Source organism: Ornithorhynchus anatinus, chromosome 3, assembly GCF_004115215.2.
Source record: "Ornithorhynchus anatinus isolate Pmale09 chromosome 3, mOrnAna1.pri.v4, whole genome shotgun sequence".
In the NCBI taxonomy this organism is placed as follows: Eukaryota; Metazoa; Chordata; class Mammalia; order Monotremata; family Ornithorhynchidae; genus Ornithorhynchus; species Ornithorhynchus anatinus.
The window spans coordinates 52433824-52446585 of NC_041730.1; the positions used below are offsets into that span (position 1 = coordinate 52433824).

Below are 12762 nucleotides of genomic sequence, written 5' to 3' on the forward strand. Positions count from 1 at the left end.
GTAGTGGAGAGACAGACTTGACATAGGGAGTCACCCCACTACAGTCCCTAGCTGGCAGATGAATAGGAGACGGCACTGACTCGAGGGAGTGTTTGGGGGACAATTGAAAAGGCTATTCTACCTTCAGTATAATGAGAGACCCCCTCCGTTCAAAATGAAGACCCGTATTGAGAGTGGAGGAGGCCGGGGCCGAAACCCCGGTGGGGATTTTAGAGAGCAGAAAGGCTGGAGACAAACAAGTCGGAGGCAGAGATAAAACATGGTTTGTGGGAGTAACGAGGAGCAACCTCCGTTGTGTTAAGCTATTCTTTATTCTGCAGACACACCTATTTCCAGCCTCCTCTCATTTTTCCCTAGTTCTTTTAATGTCCCCCCCTCACTTTCTCCCTGGCTCTACCCCCTCCTGCGTTCCGTCTCTGACCGACAAAGGCTTTGGAGAATAGGTTCTTGTCATAGCAAAAAAATACTCTCTCAGTCACGCCCGCTTCTCTCTTTCCCTCTAGCTCCTCACGGGTCTCTGTTGGCCTCCCTCTTCTACTCTTGTGCAGGTACCTCTTTCTTACTCTAACACTGTTCGAAACCCACACCAAGAATAGAACTTCACCAGAGGGTGTGTCCCTCCCTGTGCTTTCCCGAAAACACTTCTGAGCTCACTAGGAATTGTGGCCCAGGACAGGCAGACGCACACACACGCACACACACACTTCCTGTTCCAAACCACCAGATACTCCCAGAAGAAGCATTTCCAAAAATGGAAAACAAAACAGTTTTCCTCGTGAAAGTGCTATTTATGACTCAACTTGCTGAGAGAAGGAGGCGGCTGAGGTTAGAGCCGGCTGAGTTTGAAACTCCTTGACCAAAATATTCTCAGCTAAATGGTAGCTGACCCCCACGGATGCACAATTTCTTTGGGCCTGAATTAACGATCCATGGCATATCATGGAGTTTGGAGGCCGATTCCGCTGTCTCATTGCCCTTGGGGAGGGGAGGGCTCCCAGGAGAAGGAAATACTAAACCCAGCCACAAGAACTGTTCTGCCCATTAGTGACCATTAGCCCTGGCAGTAAGTCCAGGGGCGGAATCCTACCTCCACCTCACTGTACCGTCCTGCTTTTCCCTCCCTTGGCACAATTCAGGGAATAACAGCTGGTTCCTGGGTCGTCTGGAGAATCGCTGAAATGTGACAAGCGAGTCTGGCAGATTGCCAGAAGAGTCAGGCCGGATCAAACCTAGGGGCCAAGAATTACTTCACCCTTCACAGAGGGAACCTGGACCCCCACAGCTCAGGATGACTCCTGAACAGCCTCCTCGCAGATTTCCCCGCTTCAAGTCTCACCCGGGCTCCCCGGTCCGTACTTTACTCTGCTGCTCAGATCAGTTTTCTAAAATATCACACTTCTAAAACATCTAACGATCGCTCGTTCCTCTCTGCATTAAGCAGAAACTTCTGGTCATTCATTTTGAAGCCCTCCATCAGCTCTTGATTATCCCACTCCTTTGCCACCCCCCTCCTGGCTTGCTTCATTCCTCTCAAGCCAATTTACTCACTGTCTCGTTCTCGTCTCTCTAAGTCTCCGACCCCTGGTTCGTGTTCCCCAGCTGCCTACAACTCCCTCCCACTTCACCTCTGGCAGATCACCGCTCTGCCGATCTTCAAGGCCTTCCTGAAATCACATCTTATCCAGAAGGCTTTCCCTGATTCATCTCTCATCTCCCCCCTCTATATCCCCCCAAATGCACTTTCTTATCACCTAATCACCTTGGATCCTCACCCTCCCCACCTCACACGGGGCACTGATATATATATATATCTTTTTTCTCCATTGCTTCCTCCTACTGACTAGTTCCGGTTTCCCTGGATAGACTCTAAGGTCCTCAAAGGCAGTGATCATAACTATTAATTATATCTAACTCCCCCAAGCACTTAGAATAGTACTCTGCACCCAGTAAGATCTCAATAATTATTACAGATAGATGAATGATCAATTGATGCCCCTTTCATTCATAATAATTATGGTATTTGTTAAGTACTTACTATGTGCCAAGCACTGTTCTAAGTGCTGGGGGAGTTACAAGGTAATCCGGTTGCCCCACGTGGGGGTCCCGGTCTTAATCCCCGTTTTACAGATGAGGTAACTGAGGCACAGAGAAGTGAAGTGGCTTGCCCAAGGTCACACAGCGGACAAGTGGCGGAGCCGGGATAAGAACCCACGTCCTCTAACTCCCAAGCCTATGCTCTGTCCACTAAGCCACGCTGCTTCTCTGAATTCATTCATTCATTCATTCATTCATATTTATTAAGCGCTTACTGTGTACTAAGCGCTTTGGAGAATACAATACAATAGAATTGGAAGACACAATCCTGGCCCACAAGGATCTTACAGTCTAGAGCGGGGAGACAGGCATTAAAATAAATTAAAGATGGGGGAAATGCTGGGGCAAAAGAATAGATTCATTCATTCATATGTATTGAGCGCTTACTTTGCGCAGATCACTGTACTAAGCACTTGGGAAAGTACAATACAGCAATGAAGAATGACAATCCGTGCCCACAAGGAGCTTGCAGTCTAGAGGTGGGGGGAGACAGACATCAATACAAATAAACAGACATCAATATAAATAAATAATATTACAGATATATATATATATATATATTTACAAAAGTGCTGTGGGGCAGGAAGAGGGGGAAATAGCAAAAGGAGCAAGTCAGGGCAACACACAAGGGAGTGGGCGATGAGGAAAAGTCCGGCTTAGTCTGGGAAGGCCTCTCGGAGGAGATGTGCCTTCAGTAGAGAAGCAGCATGGCTCAGTGGAAAGAGCATGGGCTTTGGAGTCAGAGGTCATGAGTTCGAATCCCAGCTCTGCCACTTGTCAGCTGTGTGACTGTGGGCAAGTCACTTAACTTCTCTGTGCCTCAGTTACCTCATCTGTAAAATGGGCATTAAGACCGTGAGTCCCACGTGGGACAACCTGATTCCCCTGTGTCTACCCCAGCACTTAGAACAGTGCTCTGCACATAGTAAGCGCTTAACAAATACCAACATTATTATTATTAGTAAGGCTTTGAAGGTGGGGGGAGGAGTAATTATCTGGCGGATTTGAGGAGGGAGGGTGTTCCAGGCCAGAGGTAGGACATGGGCCAGGGGTCGGCGGCGAGACAGGCGAGCTGGAAGCACAGTGAGAAGTTTAGCACCAGAGGAGCGAAGTGTGCTGGCTGGGTTATAGGAGAGAAGTGAGGTGAGGTAAGAGGGGGAGAGGTAATGGAGTGCTTTAAAGCCAAAGGTGAGGAGCTTTTGTTGGATATGGAGGGAGATAGGCAACCACTGAAGATTTTTGAGAAGGTGGGGTGATAGGGTCTGGACATTTCTGTAGAAAGATAATCTGGGCAGTGGAGCAAAGTATGGACTGGAGTGGGGAGAGGCAGGAGGTTGGGGGGTCAGCAAGGAGGCTGATGCAGTAATCTAGGTGGGAAAGGATGAGTGATTGTATTAAAATAGTAGCAGTTTGGATGGAGAGGAAAGGGCGGCTTTTAGCAATCTCCAAGTGCTGTGGGGATGCGGGTGGGGTGCTAAACCGGGACAGATCCAAGTGCACAGAAAATGCAGAAGGAAAAGTGAGTAGGGAAAATAAGAGCTTAGTCGAAGAAGGCCTCTCGGAGGAGATGTGATTTTAGTAGGTTTTTGAAGACGGGGAGTGTGCCGGTCTGTCATCTCTGAAGGAGGAGGGAGTTCCAGACCAGAGGGAGGACATGGGCCGAGGGAGAGCGGCGAGACAGACGATACTGAGGTTCCGGGCTGGCTTTAGAGGAGCAGAGGGTGTGGGCTGGGGTGCAGAAGGAAATCAGTGAGGTAATCGGCTACCCCTGAGGGCCCTCAGCCTCCGTACCGTTTTTCCCTTTTATGTGTTTTCTTTCTTGTTCCTTTCTGGTTTTACCCCAGTTCAGCAACATTTATAGTGAAATGATCTGTCCCAGTTGCTCAGTCGAACAGTATCCTGCGTTCCTTATGGACGGCATTAGGAAAGTTGAACCAACAAACTTACCCAGAAAGAGCGAATCAACAACAAAAAACAAAAAAGCTGCCTTGAACACCCAGCCGGCTCGGGGGACAGGTAACGCCAACCCGAGAGCCCTCACATGACATGTATGATTCCCGCCTCGCGTTCCAGGTGGGTGGTGTTATAAAGGGAATCAACAGACTGTGGCTTGGCCCTGCAGGATGGGCATTGCCGATGCTTTTCCATTAGGGGCGGACCAAGGGACGGACTGTGAGAAGGGAGTAAGTAGGTATGCTGGGTAACGGGTTGGTGTCCAGATCACCGTTAACTGCCAAGAGAAAAAACAACTGACCGAGAAAGGGGGTGGCTAGAAGCTGGTGGGCCCTAGTGGAGACCAGGCCCCAAGGAGAACAATCAGAGACCTTTTCAGAGGAGAGGGAGGCACAGCAACGAAATCTGGAGCACGAAGTTAATAATAATAATAATAATAATGTTGGTATTTGTTAAGCGCTTACTATGTGCCGAGCACTGTTCTAAGCGCTGGGGTAGACATAGGGGAATCAGGTTGTCCCACGTGGGGCTCACAGTCTTAATCCCCATTTTACAGATGAGGGAACTGAGGCACAGAGAAGTTAAGTGACTTGCCCACAGTCACATAGCCGACAGGTGGCAGAGCTGGGATTCGAACTCGTGAGCCCTGACTCCAAAGCCCGTGCTCTTTCCACCGAGCCACGCTGAGTTCTTTCGTTCATTCATTCAATCGTATTTATTGAGCGCTTACTGTGTGCAGAGCACTGTACTAAACGCTTGGAAAGTGCAATTCGGCAGTGAATAGAGACAATCCCCTCCCAGCAGCGGGCTCACAGTCCAGAAGGGGGGAGACAGACAACAAAACAAAACAAAACAAGTAGACAGGCATCAATAGCATCAATGTAAATAAATCGAATTATAAATATGGACATATACACAAGTGCTGTGGGGCGGGGAGAGGGGTAGAGCAGAGGGAGGGAGTCGGGGCGATGGGGAGGGGAAGGAGGAGCAGAGGAAAAGGGGGGCTCAGGCTGGGAAGTCCTCCTGGAGGAGGTGAGCTTTCAGTATCTTTGAAGGATGGGATATGTGGGGTGGTCATTTCCCCGTCCCCATCTTTTGACCCCCGTAGCCTCTAGCAACATCCTCCAACTCCCATACCTAGCTTTGGCCCACTGGTTCTTTCAGACCCTTATATGGAGCCCATCTTGGGCCCAGAAATGGGGTTGGCCTGCTGGGCCCCTGACTGGATGCATCTCCTAGATTCTGGGAATAATGACCGAAGAGGATCTTATTTGCTAGCCCGGCTAATGTCCATGTTACTCCATGCCCTGGCACTTGCAGCTCTGTGCTGGGGGTGGGAATGAAAGGGGAAAGGTCAAAGGAACTTCAAGGGAAGCAAAGTGGCCTAGTGGATAGAGCCCCGGCCCGGCAGTCAGAAGGGCCAGGGTTCTAAACCTGGCTCTGCCATTTGCCTGCTGTGTGACCTCAGGCAAGTCACTTCACTTTTCAGTGGCTCAGTTACCTCATCTGTAAAATGGGGATTAAGACTGTGAGCCCCGTGTAGGACAGAGACTGCATCCACCCTGATTATCTTGTATCTATCCCAGGGCACAGTTCAGTGCCTGGCACATGGTAAGCGCTTAAAGGGTACCATAAAAAAAAGAACTGGGGAAGGCCAAGGTCAGAGGCAAAAAAATGTAGGAGGAAGAAGTTACGGAGGGAGAGCCAGAAAAAGAGGCACGCGAGGAGAAGAGTGAAAGGGAAGGAGCACTTTGAAAATGGGAAAACGGGAACATTTCCTTTGGGAAATTGCAGAGTCTGCATCTTTTTCCAATCAGAAATCAAAAACCCCACAGTTTAAAGGATAACATCACACATCTAAAAGAGACACACTTATTTTATGGGTTTTAGATTAACCACGCTTCTATCCTGGCCCACCACTTCAATCCTGGCACCGTAGGGGTGGGGAGAGACGGGTAGGCAAGATGGGGAAGGAAAGCAGCAGGGAGATGGAAGGACATTTGTACTCATTTGGGATGATGCTGTGTCCCGAGAGGTCATCTCTAAGAAACAAGGGTCAAGAGAAGCAGTGTGGCCTAGTGAACAGAGCACGGACCCGGGAGTCAGAATGACCTGGGTTCTAATCCTGACTCTGCCACTTCTCTGCCCCGGGACCTTGGGCAAGTCGTTTCTCTGTGCCTCACTTACCTCAGGTGGAAAATAGGAACTAAGGCTGTGGTCCCCATGTGGGAAATGGACGGTGTTCAACCTGATTATCTCATATCTACTCCAGTCCTTCGTACAGTGCTCGGCACATAGTAAGTGCTTAACAAATACCATAAAACAGAAACGGTCTGTAGCACTCTGCCTCCTCACCGACGACCTTCGAGTGCCCCGGAGACCTCATCTTCTCCTGGGTGGGTGTCAACGACTGGACAAGATTAATTTACGTGCTCTGAAACTGAACAGGTTTCAGAATGAGCTAAATGATAATCGAAAAGCCCTATTCTCAGGCAAGGCTGGCTGCCCTGCAGTCACCGGGGAGGACCAGGAAGGGAGGCGGTAAATAAGTAAACGAGTTATTTTCATTCCCAAAGGGCGGGATATGGAAGAAAATTAGATTATAATGAGTTACCCCCAAAGGTATTGCCACTTTAGGTTTATAGAACGCCAGCTTTAGTTGAAAAGAAGCTAAAGACCTGTGGAAAAGGTCAGCCACAGGGCCGTATTGGCAGACAGAGTAAGATAGCTGTAAACGTGGAGCTCCGTCTCGCCTGAAAACTGCACCGACTAATTTATCAAGCTCCTGAAATTGGTAGTTAATTGATAAATTAGTCGGTGCAGTTTTCAGCTCCTGAAATTGGTAGTTAATCTTACAGAGATAGGGCCGCCGGCCCCTGTAGCTGGTATGAGTCCCCATTAAGAAGCGAAGAGAAAATCCTTTGACTTACCGAAAAGACAAGGACATTCATGAGGTGATCTATGCTTGTCCGTTTAAACGTGGCCTTCCCGCTGTTCTGCATTAATTTGGTGTCTGGCCCTAGGGCAAGCACAGAAACTGTATCTGGCGATGGCTTGTTTAATTTAGACCTGAGCAGCAGGGCTCACGGGCAGGGCCCTCCTGCCTCGCGGTGGGAGAAGGGTGTCGGGTTAAGGGACCCAGGACAATCGAGGATCTGCCCCCAGTTCACCACGGAGAAACTAATGGTTCCACCCTCTCTCCACCCCACTCATCCCCCGGGCCCTGGGTTGGCTGACCCAAAAAATATCAAATCTGCTGGGCGGACTAGCTTTCGGGTGACATCCCCCTCTGGCAGACTCAACTCTCTTCTGGTCTCTGGGGTAAAACCAGTCCTATGCAGAGACCCAAACTGGTCACGTGCTGAGTAGTGGCAACTCTCACTCGTTACCTGGATGCCTCCAGTTTGGAGAGAGACTCTCTCCGGAGCCTGGTACCCAAGGAAATTCCCTGTATTCTCCCCCTTCTCCATCCAGAGAGGGGGGTGGGAAGGCTTGAAGGGAAATGGAGGCTGAGGTGAGGCCTCTCTCTCTGCACTTGGCCTGTGACCTTTGGACATTTAGTATTCACCCCACCCGCAATCCCTCAGCACTTAGGTACATATCTTTAAATTGTATATTATAAATGACATTTATACTACTCCCTCTCTAGACTTTGAGCTCATTAAGGCACTCAGTCAGTGGTATCTATTGAGCACTTACTGCATGCAGAGCACGTACTAAGGGCTTGGGAGAATACAATATATCAGTATAACTGACACATTCTCTCAGTGTCTGTTTCTGCTAATTCTAGTGTATTGTACTCTCCCAAGTGCTTAGTACAGTACTTGGCACATCGTAAGCGCTCAATAGATACCATCGATTGATTGATCTTGTGAGACTTCTCACTGTGCCTCGATCGCGCCTCTCTCTTGCCGCCGACCCCTAGCCCACGTCCTGCCTCTGGGCTGGAGTGCCCTCCCTCCTCAAATCTGTCAATGACTCTCTCCCCAGCTTCAAAGCCCTGTTGAAGGCACATCTCCTCCAAGAGGTCTTCCCAGACCAAGCGCCACTTTTCCTCATCTCCCGCTCCCTTCCGCATCGCCCTGACTCGCTGCCTTTGCTCTTCCCCCCTCCCAGCCCCACGGCACTTACGTACCTATCTGTCATTTTATTTGTCTTGATGTTTGCCTCCCCCGCCTCTCCACCGAAAGTTTGTTGTAGGTAGGGAATGTCACTGTTAAGTGTTGTTTTTACTTCCCCACGTGTTGAGTCCAGTGCTCTGCACATGGCAAGCTAAATAAGTACGATTGAATGAATGAATGACTTCTGTGGGAGCTGTTAGGACTCCACGGAATAGTGCAGGTGGAAGGGTGCTCCAGCCACTGGGAAGAGCTTGATGAGCAAGATTTCTGCCACCTGAGGACCTGCCTGGGGCCTAGCTCCAGATTAGCCCATGAGGCTCAGCGGGGTGACTTGTACACCCAGGTCGGTGTCTGGAAAAAGCAGGTTATTCGACCCTTCGTGACTTCGGCCCGCTGTTTCTTCTTGAGATTCTCCTCAAGTCAATCAATTGCGGGAGGATGTTCTGAGCCTCCATCACAGGAATAAGGTGCTGTAGTTAGGAACTAGGGGTTGAGAGGCGATTAGGACACGGGAAGAATATTGCCTGGGAGGTAGGTCTGAATCCAGTAGGTCCCTCTAAAAGTGGAATTACGGTCCGGGGTTGGAGAAGTCAGAGATTAACCATCTGGGTGATGATATGTCGGGCAGGTTCAAGAGCCAGAAGCAGATGTCCAGGAGATAGCCACACACATTTGGTACAGTTACCTGTCTCTGAGCTGGGTCTTTTGATTATTTCTGCCCCAACTTCCCTGAATCCCTCCCTGTACCAGTGGCTAAGGGCAGCCATGACTGCCTCTTTAGGAAGGACCCTTGGCTACACTCTGAGGTGTCCCAAAGGGTCCACAAAGTATCTAGGAGTCAAGGGGGAGAGAAACCCCCGGATTCAGGGAGCTTGGCAAAATCCTGGGACCAGATCCTCCCTCATCTCAGGGCAGTGCAGGTCTCCCCGGGGGCACTCGGTGACTCCGGATTTGGATCCGGCCGATCTGGGATGCTCTGCTTTGTCTTGGATCCATGGGTGAACCGTCTGGGGAGGAAGGAGGCGTTTTTGTTCACGGCTTCATTGCTCTGGGAACGATTTGACTTCATCCCGGGGTGTCCCAGAGGTGGAAACAAGGACTAAAGAACTGACAACTCAGGAACCAGGGGGAGGCTGGTCCCACTATCACGCCCTGGCCTCCTCGGCCAGGATCCTTCCTGACCGGAGAGGAATTGATGTCAGTACCACCTCTGGGGTGGAAGCTCTGGGAACAGGAAACCCAAGTAAACCCATCCCTTCAATCCGACTCTGCTCAGACCCGTCGGTACCAGATCCAAGCGATTAGAGGGTCAAATTGTCTTGGATCACTGGGACCCAGCCAAGTGGGAGTTGAACAGATAGGAGACACTGGAAGAGTGACACTGAGAAGAAAGTCTTGCGATTCATTCATTCAATCGTATTTATTGAGCGCTTACTGGGTGCAGAGCACTGTACTAAGCGCTTGGGAGAGTACAATACCGCAATGAACAGTCACTTTCCCTGCCCACAGTGGACTTACAGTCTAGAGTGGGGGAGATAAACAGCCACTCCTCGACACTCATCCTTTCCCCTTCGGAGGCCAACTCCGTTTTGGGTTAGCTTCAAAGGTGGGGTTCAGACTTAGGAGGGAAGGAGAGGGAAGAGAAAGGGAAGGGCCTGCCCCGGTCTAACTCAACCCGAGGTATTCCTAGGACCTGGGGGAGATGGGGCTGCTGCTTCCTAGGATGGCCAACTTTTTGTGGGGGGATTTCATTTTCATCCCAGTCACCAGGCCACTCTGGCCCGAAAACCCCAATAAAACTCAGAACCTCCCTGTTTTCCTGAGAATTCTTGGGACTAAGGATAATTCTGGGCCAGATTGGGACCTTCCTAATGCAGGTTCACCACAGGCCAGATTTATGCTCCCGGGACCAGTCCAACTCCAAACAGCCTTGGTTAGCGGCAGGGAGCAGCTCACAGTTGCTAACGTTGGTCAATCTATGTCTCACAGGCTCTCTGAAGAATTTCCTTCCTGGCCAGGAACTGGGCTTCACTGCCCGTGTGATTGTCCCGGATCTGTCTCAAAAACTCAATGACTACAAATCAAAGCCGTCCTAGGTACAGATTTCAACTCTCCCTTCAGGGATGTCAGCAGTGGGGTCCAGGATACAAGGACCCATGTTTTGGGGATGGATCTGGAAAGAGGGTTCTGCTATTTCCTGGAAGAATTACAAAGGCCAGAGATACCTGAGGCAAGGAGGAGGAACGGGGGTGTCGGGGATGGGGATAGAGGGCTTACGTGGCCTTGGTACGGGAGCAGGGGCCTTACCTTCACCAACGTTTCTCCTAACCAACAATTCCCTTCTGCCCTGTGGCCGCCACTGTTTTTGATCTGGGGGCAGTGAGGACTGTGGAAGAAGCAACTGCCGGGCAACAAGCCCTCCCTAGACCCAGGAGAGAGTTTGCCTTCAGACTTAGTTGTCCTGCTCCCGCAGGTCCGACTGTGTCCGGAAAAGACTGCAATGTGTCTTGCAGCCCATTAGTCGCCCCTGGTTCTAGTCTCGGATCCGCCACTTGTCTGCTGTGTGACCTTGGGGGAATCACTTCACTGCTCTGTGCCTCAGTTACCTCATCTGCAAAATGGGGATTAAGACGTGAGCTCCATGTGGGAAACCGATTACCTTGCATCTACCCCAGCGCTTAGAACAGGACCTGGCACGTAGTAGCGCTTAGCAAATACGATTTTTAAAAAATGCTATACTTTGAGGAAATGGCAGCCGGACCCGCCCTGGCAAGCCAGGAGAGGCGATACACCACTTCTCTCTGCGGGGAAGGGGACGGCTTAGCCACCGGGAATTCCGGACGTTGCCGAGGGCCAGCATCCTTTCGGAGGAACTCTCCTGACTCAGGGTGGAGTGCAGTCATTAGAGTGCCGGGCCGGTCGAGGGGGGTGACTTACCGGCAAAGATGACCAGTCCGTAGCACCATTCGGTGTTGCGAATAGTGCAGCCCCTCAGCAGCATTTTCTCGTTATCCAAGGCGTGCTTCTCTTCCTTGTGAATCAGAGTCCCGGTAAACTTATCCAGCTTGTTGTTGGGTGGTTCACACCGCACCTCTCCTGTAGAAAGAAAGTGACAGGAGAGGAACCTTGTCTACGAGGGAAATCCCTGCCCGGTCGGAACGCTTCGCTTTCCTCTGGGGAAAGGAAAAGGGTTGAGGCGACCTGATCCCAGCTCTGGAGGTTATCATTTTAATGCTTTAATGTAGTTCTTTCTGAGAAGAGCCTCTCGAAACAATCACTCACTCCACTCACCATCAAAGGCAGCCAGTCTCTCAAGGTTGTCGCCCATCTCGCTGGTGACAGTGAGGGCCTGTTTCACTTTCAGATTTGTTTCCCTAAAGAAAATGGCACAGTAAGGAAACGTGGAGCAACACCCCTCCTATAAGGATTTCCTCCAATTCTACCACCTAGGTGGGGCCCCTCTTTATTAACTGTTGGTCGCTGGACTTGGGCACCACCTTTATGGTTTGGATTTCTTCCCCGCGGGTCCACATTACCCTTTCTGGAAACGACACCGAAAGTCTCACCCTGGGGCGAAGTGCCAGTGTGACCAATATCCAAAGATCCCGGGCCGGGGAGCGGTCTCAGCTCTCCACCGTCCGCCGTGGTCTCTACTCAGTGTAAAAGTCTAGGGTTCTACCAGACCGGCCGTGAGTGCCGGAAACTGAAAGATAGGACCGGTTTCCAGCTTGGATTGATTAATTAATTAACTAACGATACATGTCAAGTGCTTACTACGTTGTCAAGCACTGTTCTAAACGTTGGGGTAGGTACAAATGAATCAGGTCGGACCCAGTCCCTGTCCCACTTGGGGCTCCCCACCTAAGTAGGAGGGGAGGAACGGGGTTGGAATCCCCATTTTATAGTTGAGGAAACTGAAGCACAGGGAAGTCGAATGACTAGAGAAGCACCGTGGCTCAGTGGAAAGAGCCCGGGCTTGGGAGTCAGAGGTCATGGGTTCGAATTCCGGCTCTGCCACTTGTCAGCTGTGTGACTTTGGGCAAGTCACTTCACTTCTCTGTGCCTCAGTGACCTCATCTGTAAAATGGGGATTAACTGTGAGCCTCACGTGGGACAACCTGATGACCCTCTATCTACCCCAGCGCTTAGAACAGTGCTCTGCACATAGTAAGCGCTTAACAAATACCAACATTATTATTAGTAGGCCAGGATCACACAGCAGGCAGCTGGCAGAGCCAGGATTTGAACCCAGGTGCTCTGACTCCCAGGCCTGGGCTCTTTCCAGTAGGCCACGCTGCTTCTGCACACTGGGAGCTGCTCCTGGCCACGAACGGCATCCTGGAGAGCCAACCCCAGATCTCCTCTGGTAGCTGACTTGGGCGTTCATGGGAAGCAGGGCCCTTTGGTAACAGGATGAGAGTGGGTGGGGGGCGGCGGGGGCGGGGATACATTCTGTCCATTGGGTCCAGAGCAGCACTGCATAGTGTCTAGATCACAGGCCTGGGAGTCAGGAGGTCATGAGTTTAATCCTGGCTCCGCCATTTGTCTGCTGTGAGACCTTGGGCAAGTCACCTCACTTCCCCGGGCCTCTATT

The 12762-nt window shown here is 50.8% G+C and overlaps 1 protein-coding gene across 6 annotated transcripts in view; it reads right to left on the minus strand.

Moving 5' to 3' along the window:
- The window catches only part of LOC100090442 (phospholipid-transporting ATPase FetA-like), a 130553-nt gene that overhangs the window by 49003 nt on the left and 68788 nt on the right, over nt 1-12762 (minus strand). For all 6 annotated transcript variants that reach the window (XM_029060291.1, XM_029060290.2, XM_029060292.2 and 3 more), the window contains 3 exons: nt 11460-11542; nt 11106-11264; nt 6978-7066 (listed from right to left, as the gene is read on the minus strand). In XM_029060291.1, coding sequence (XP_028916124.1) covers nt 6978-7066; nt 11106-11264; nt 11460-11542 — 331 coding nt within the window. The remainder of the gene's footprint in view (nt 1-6977; nt 7067-11105; nt 11265-11459; nt 11543-12762) is intronic.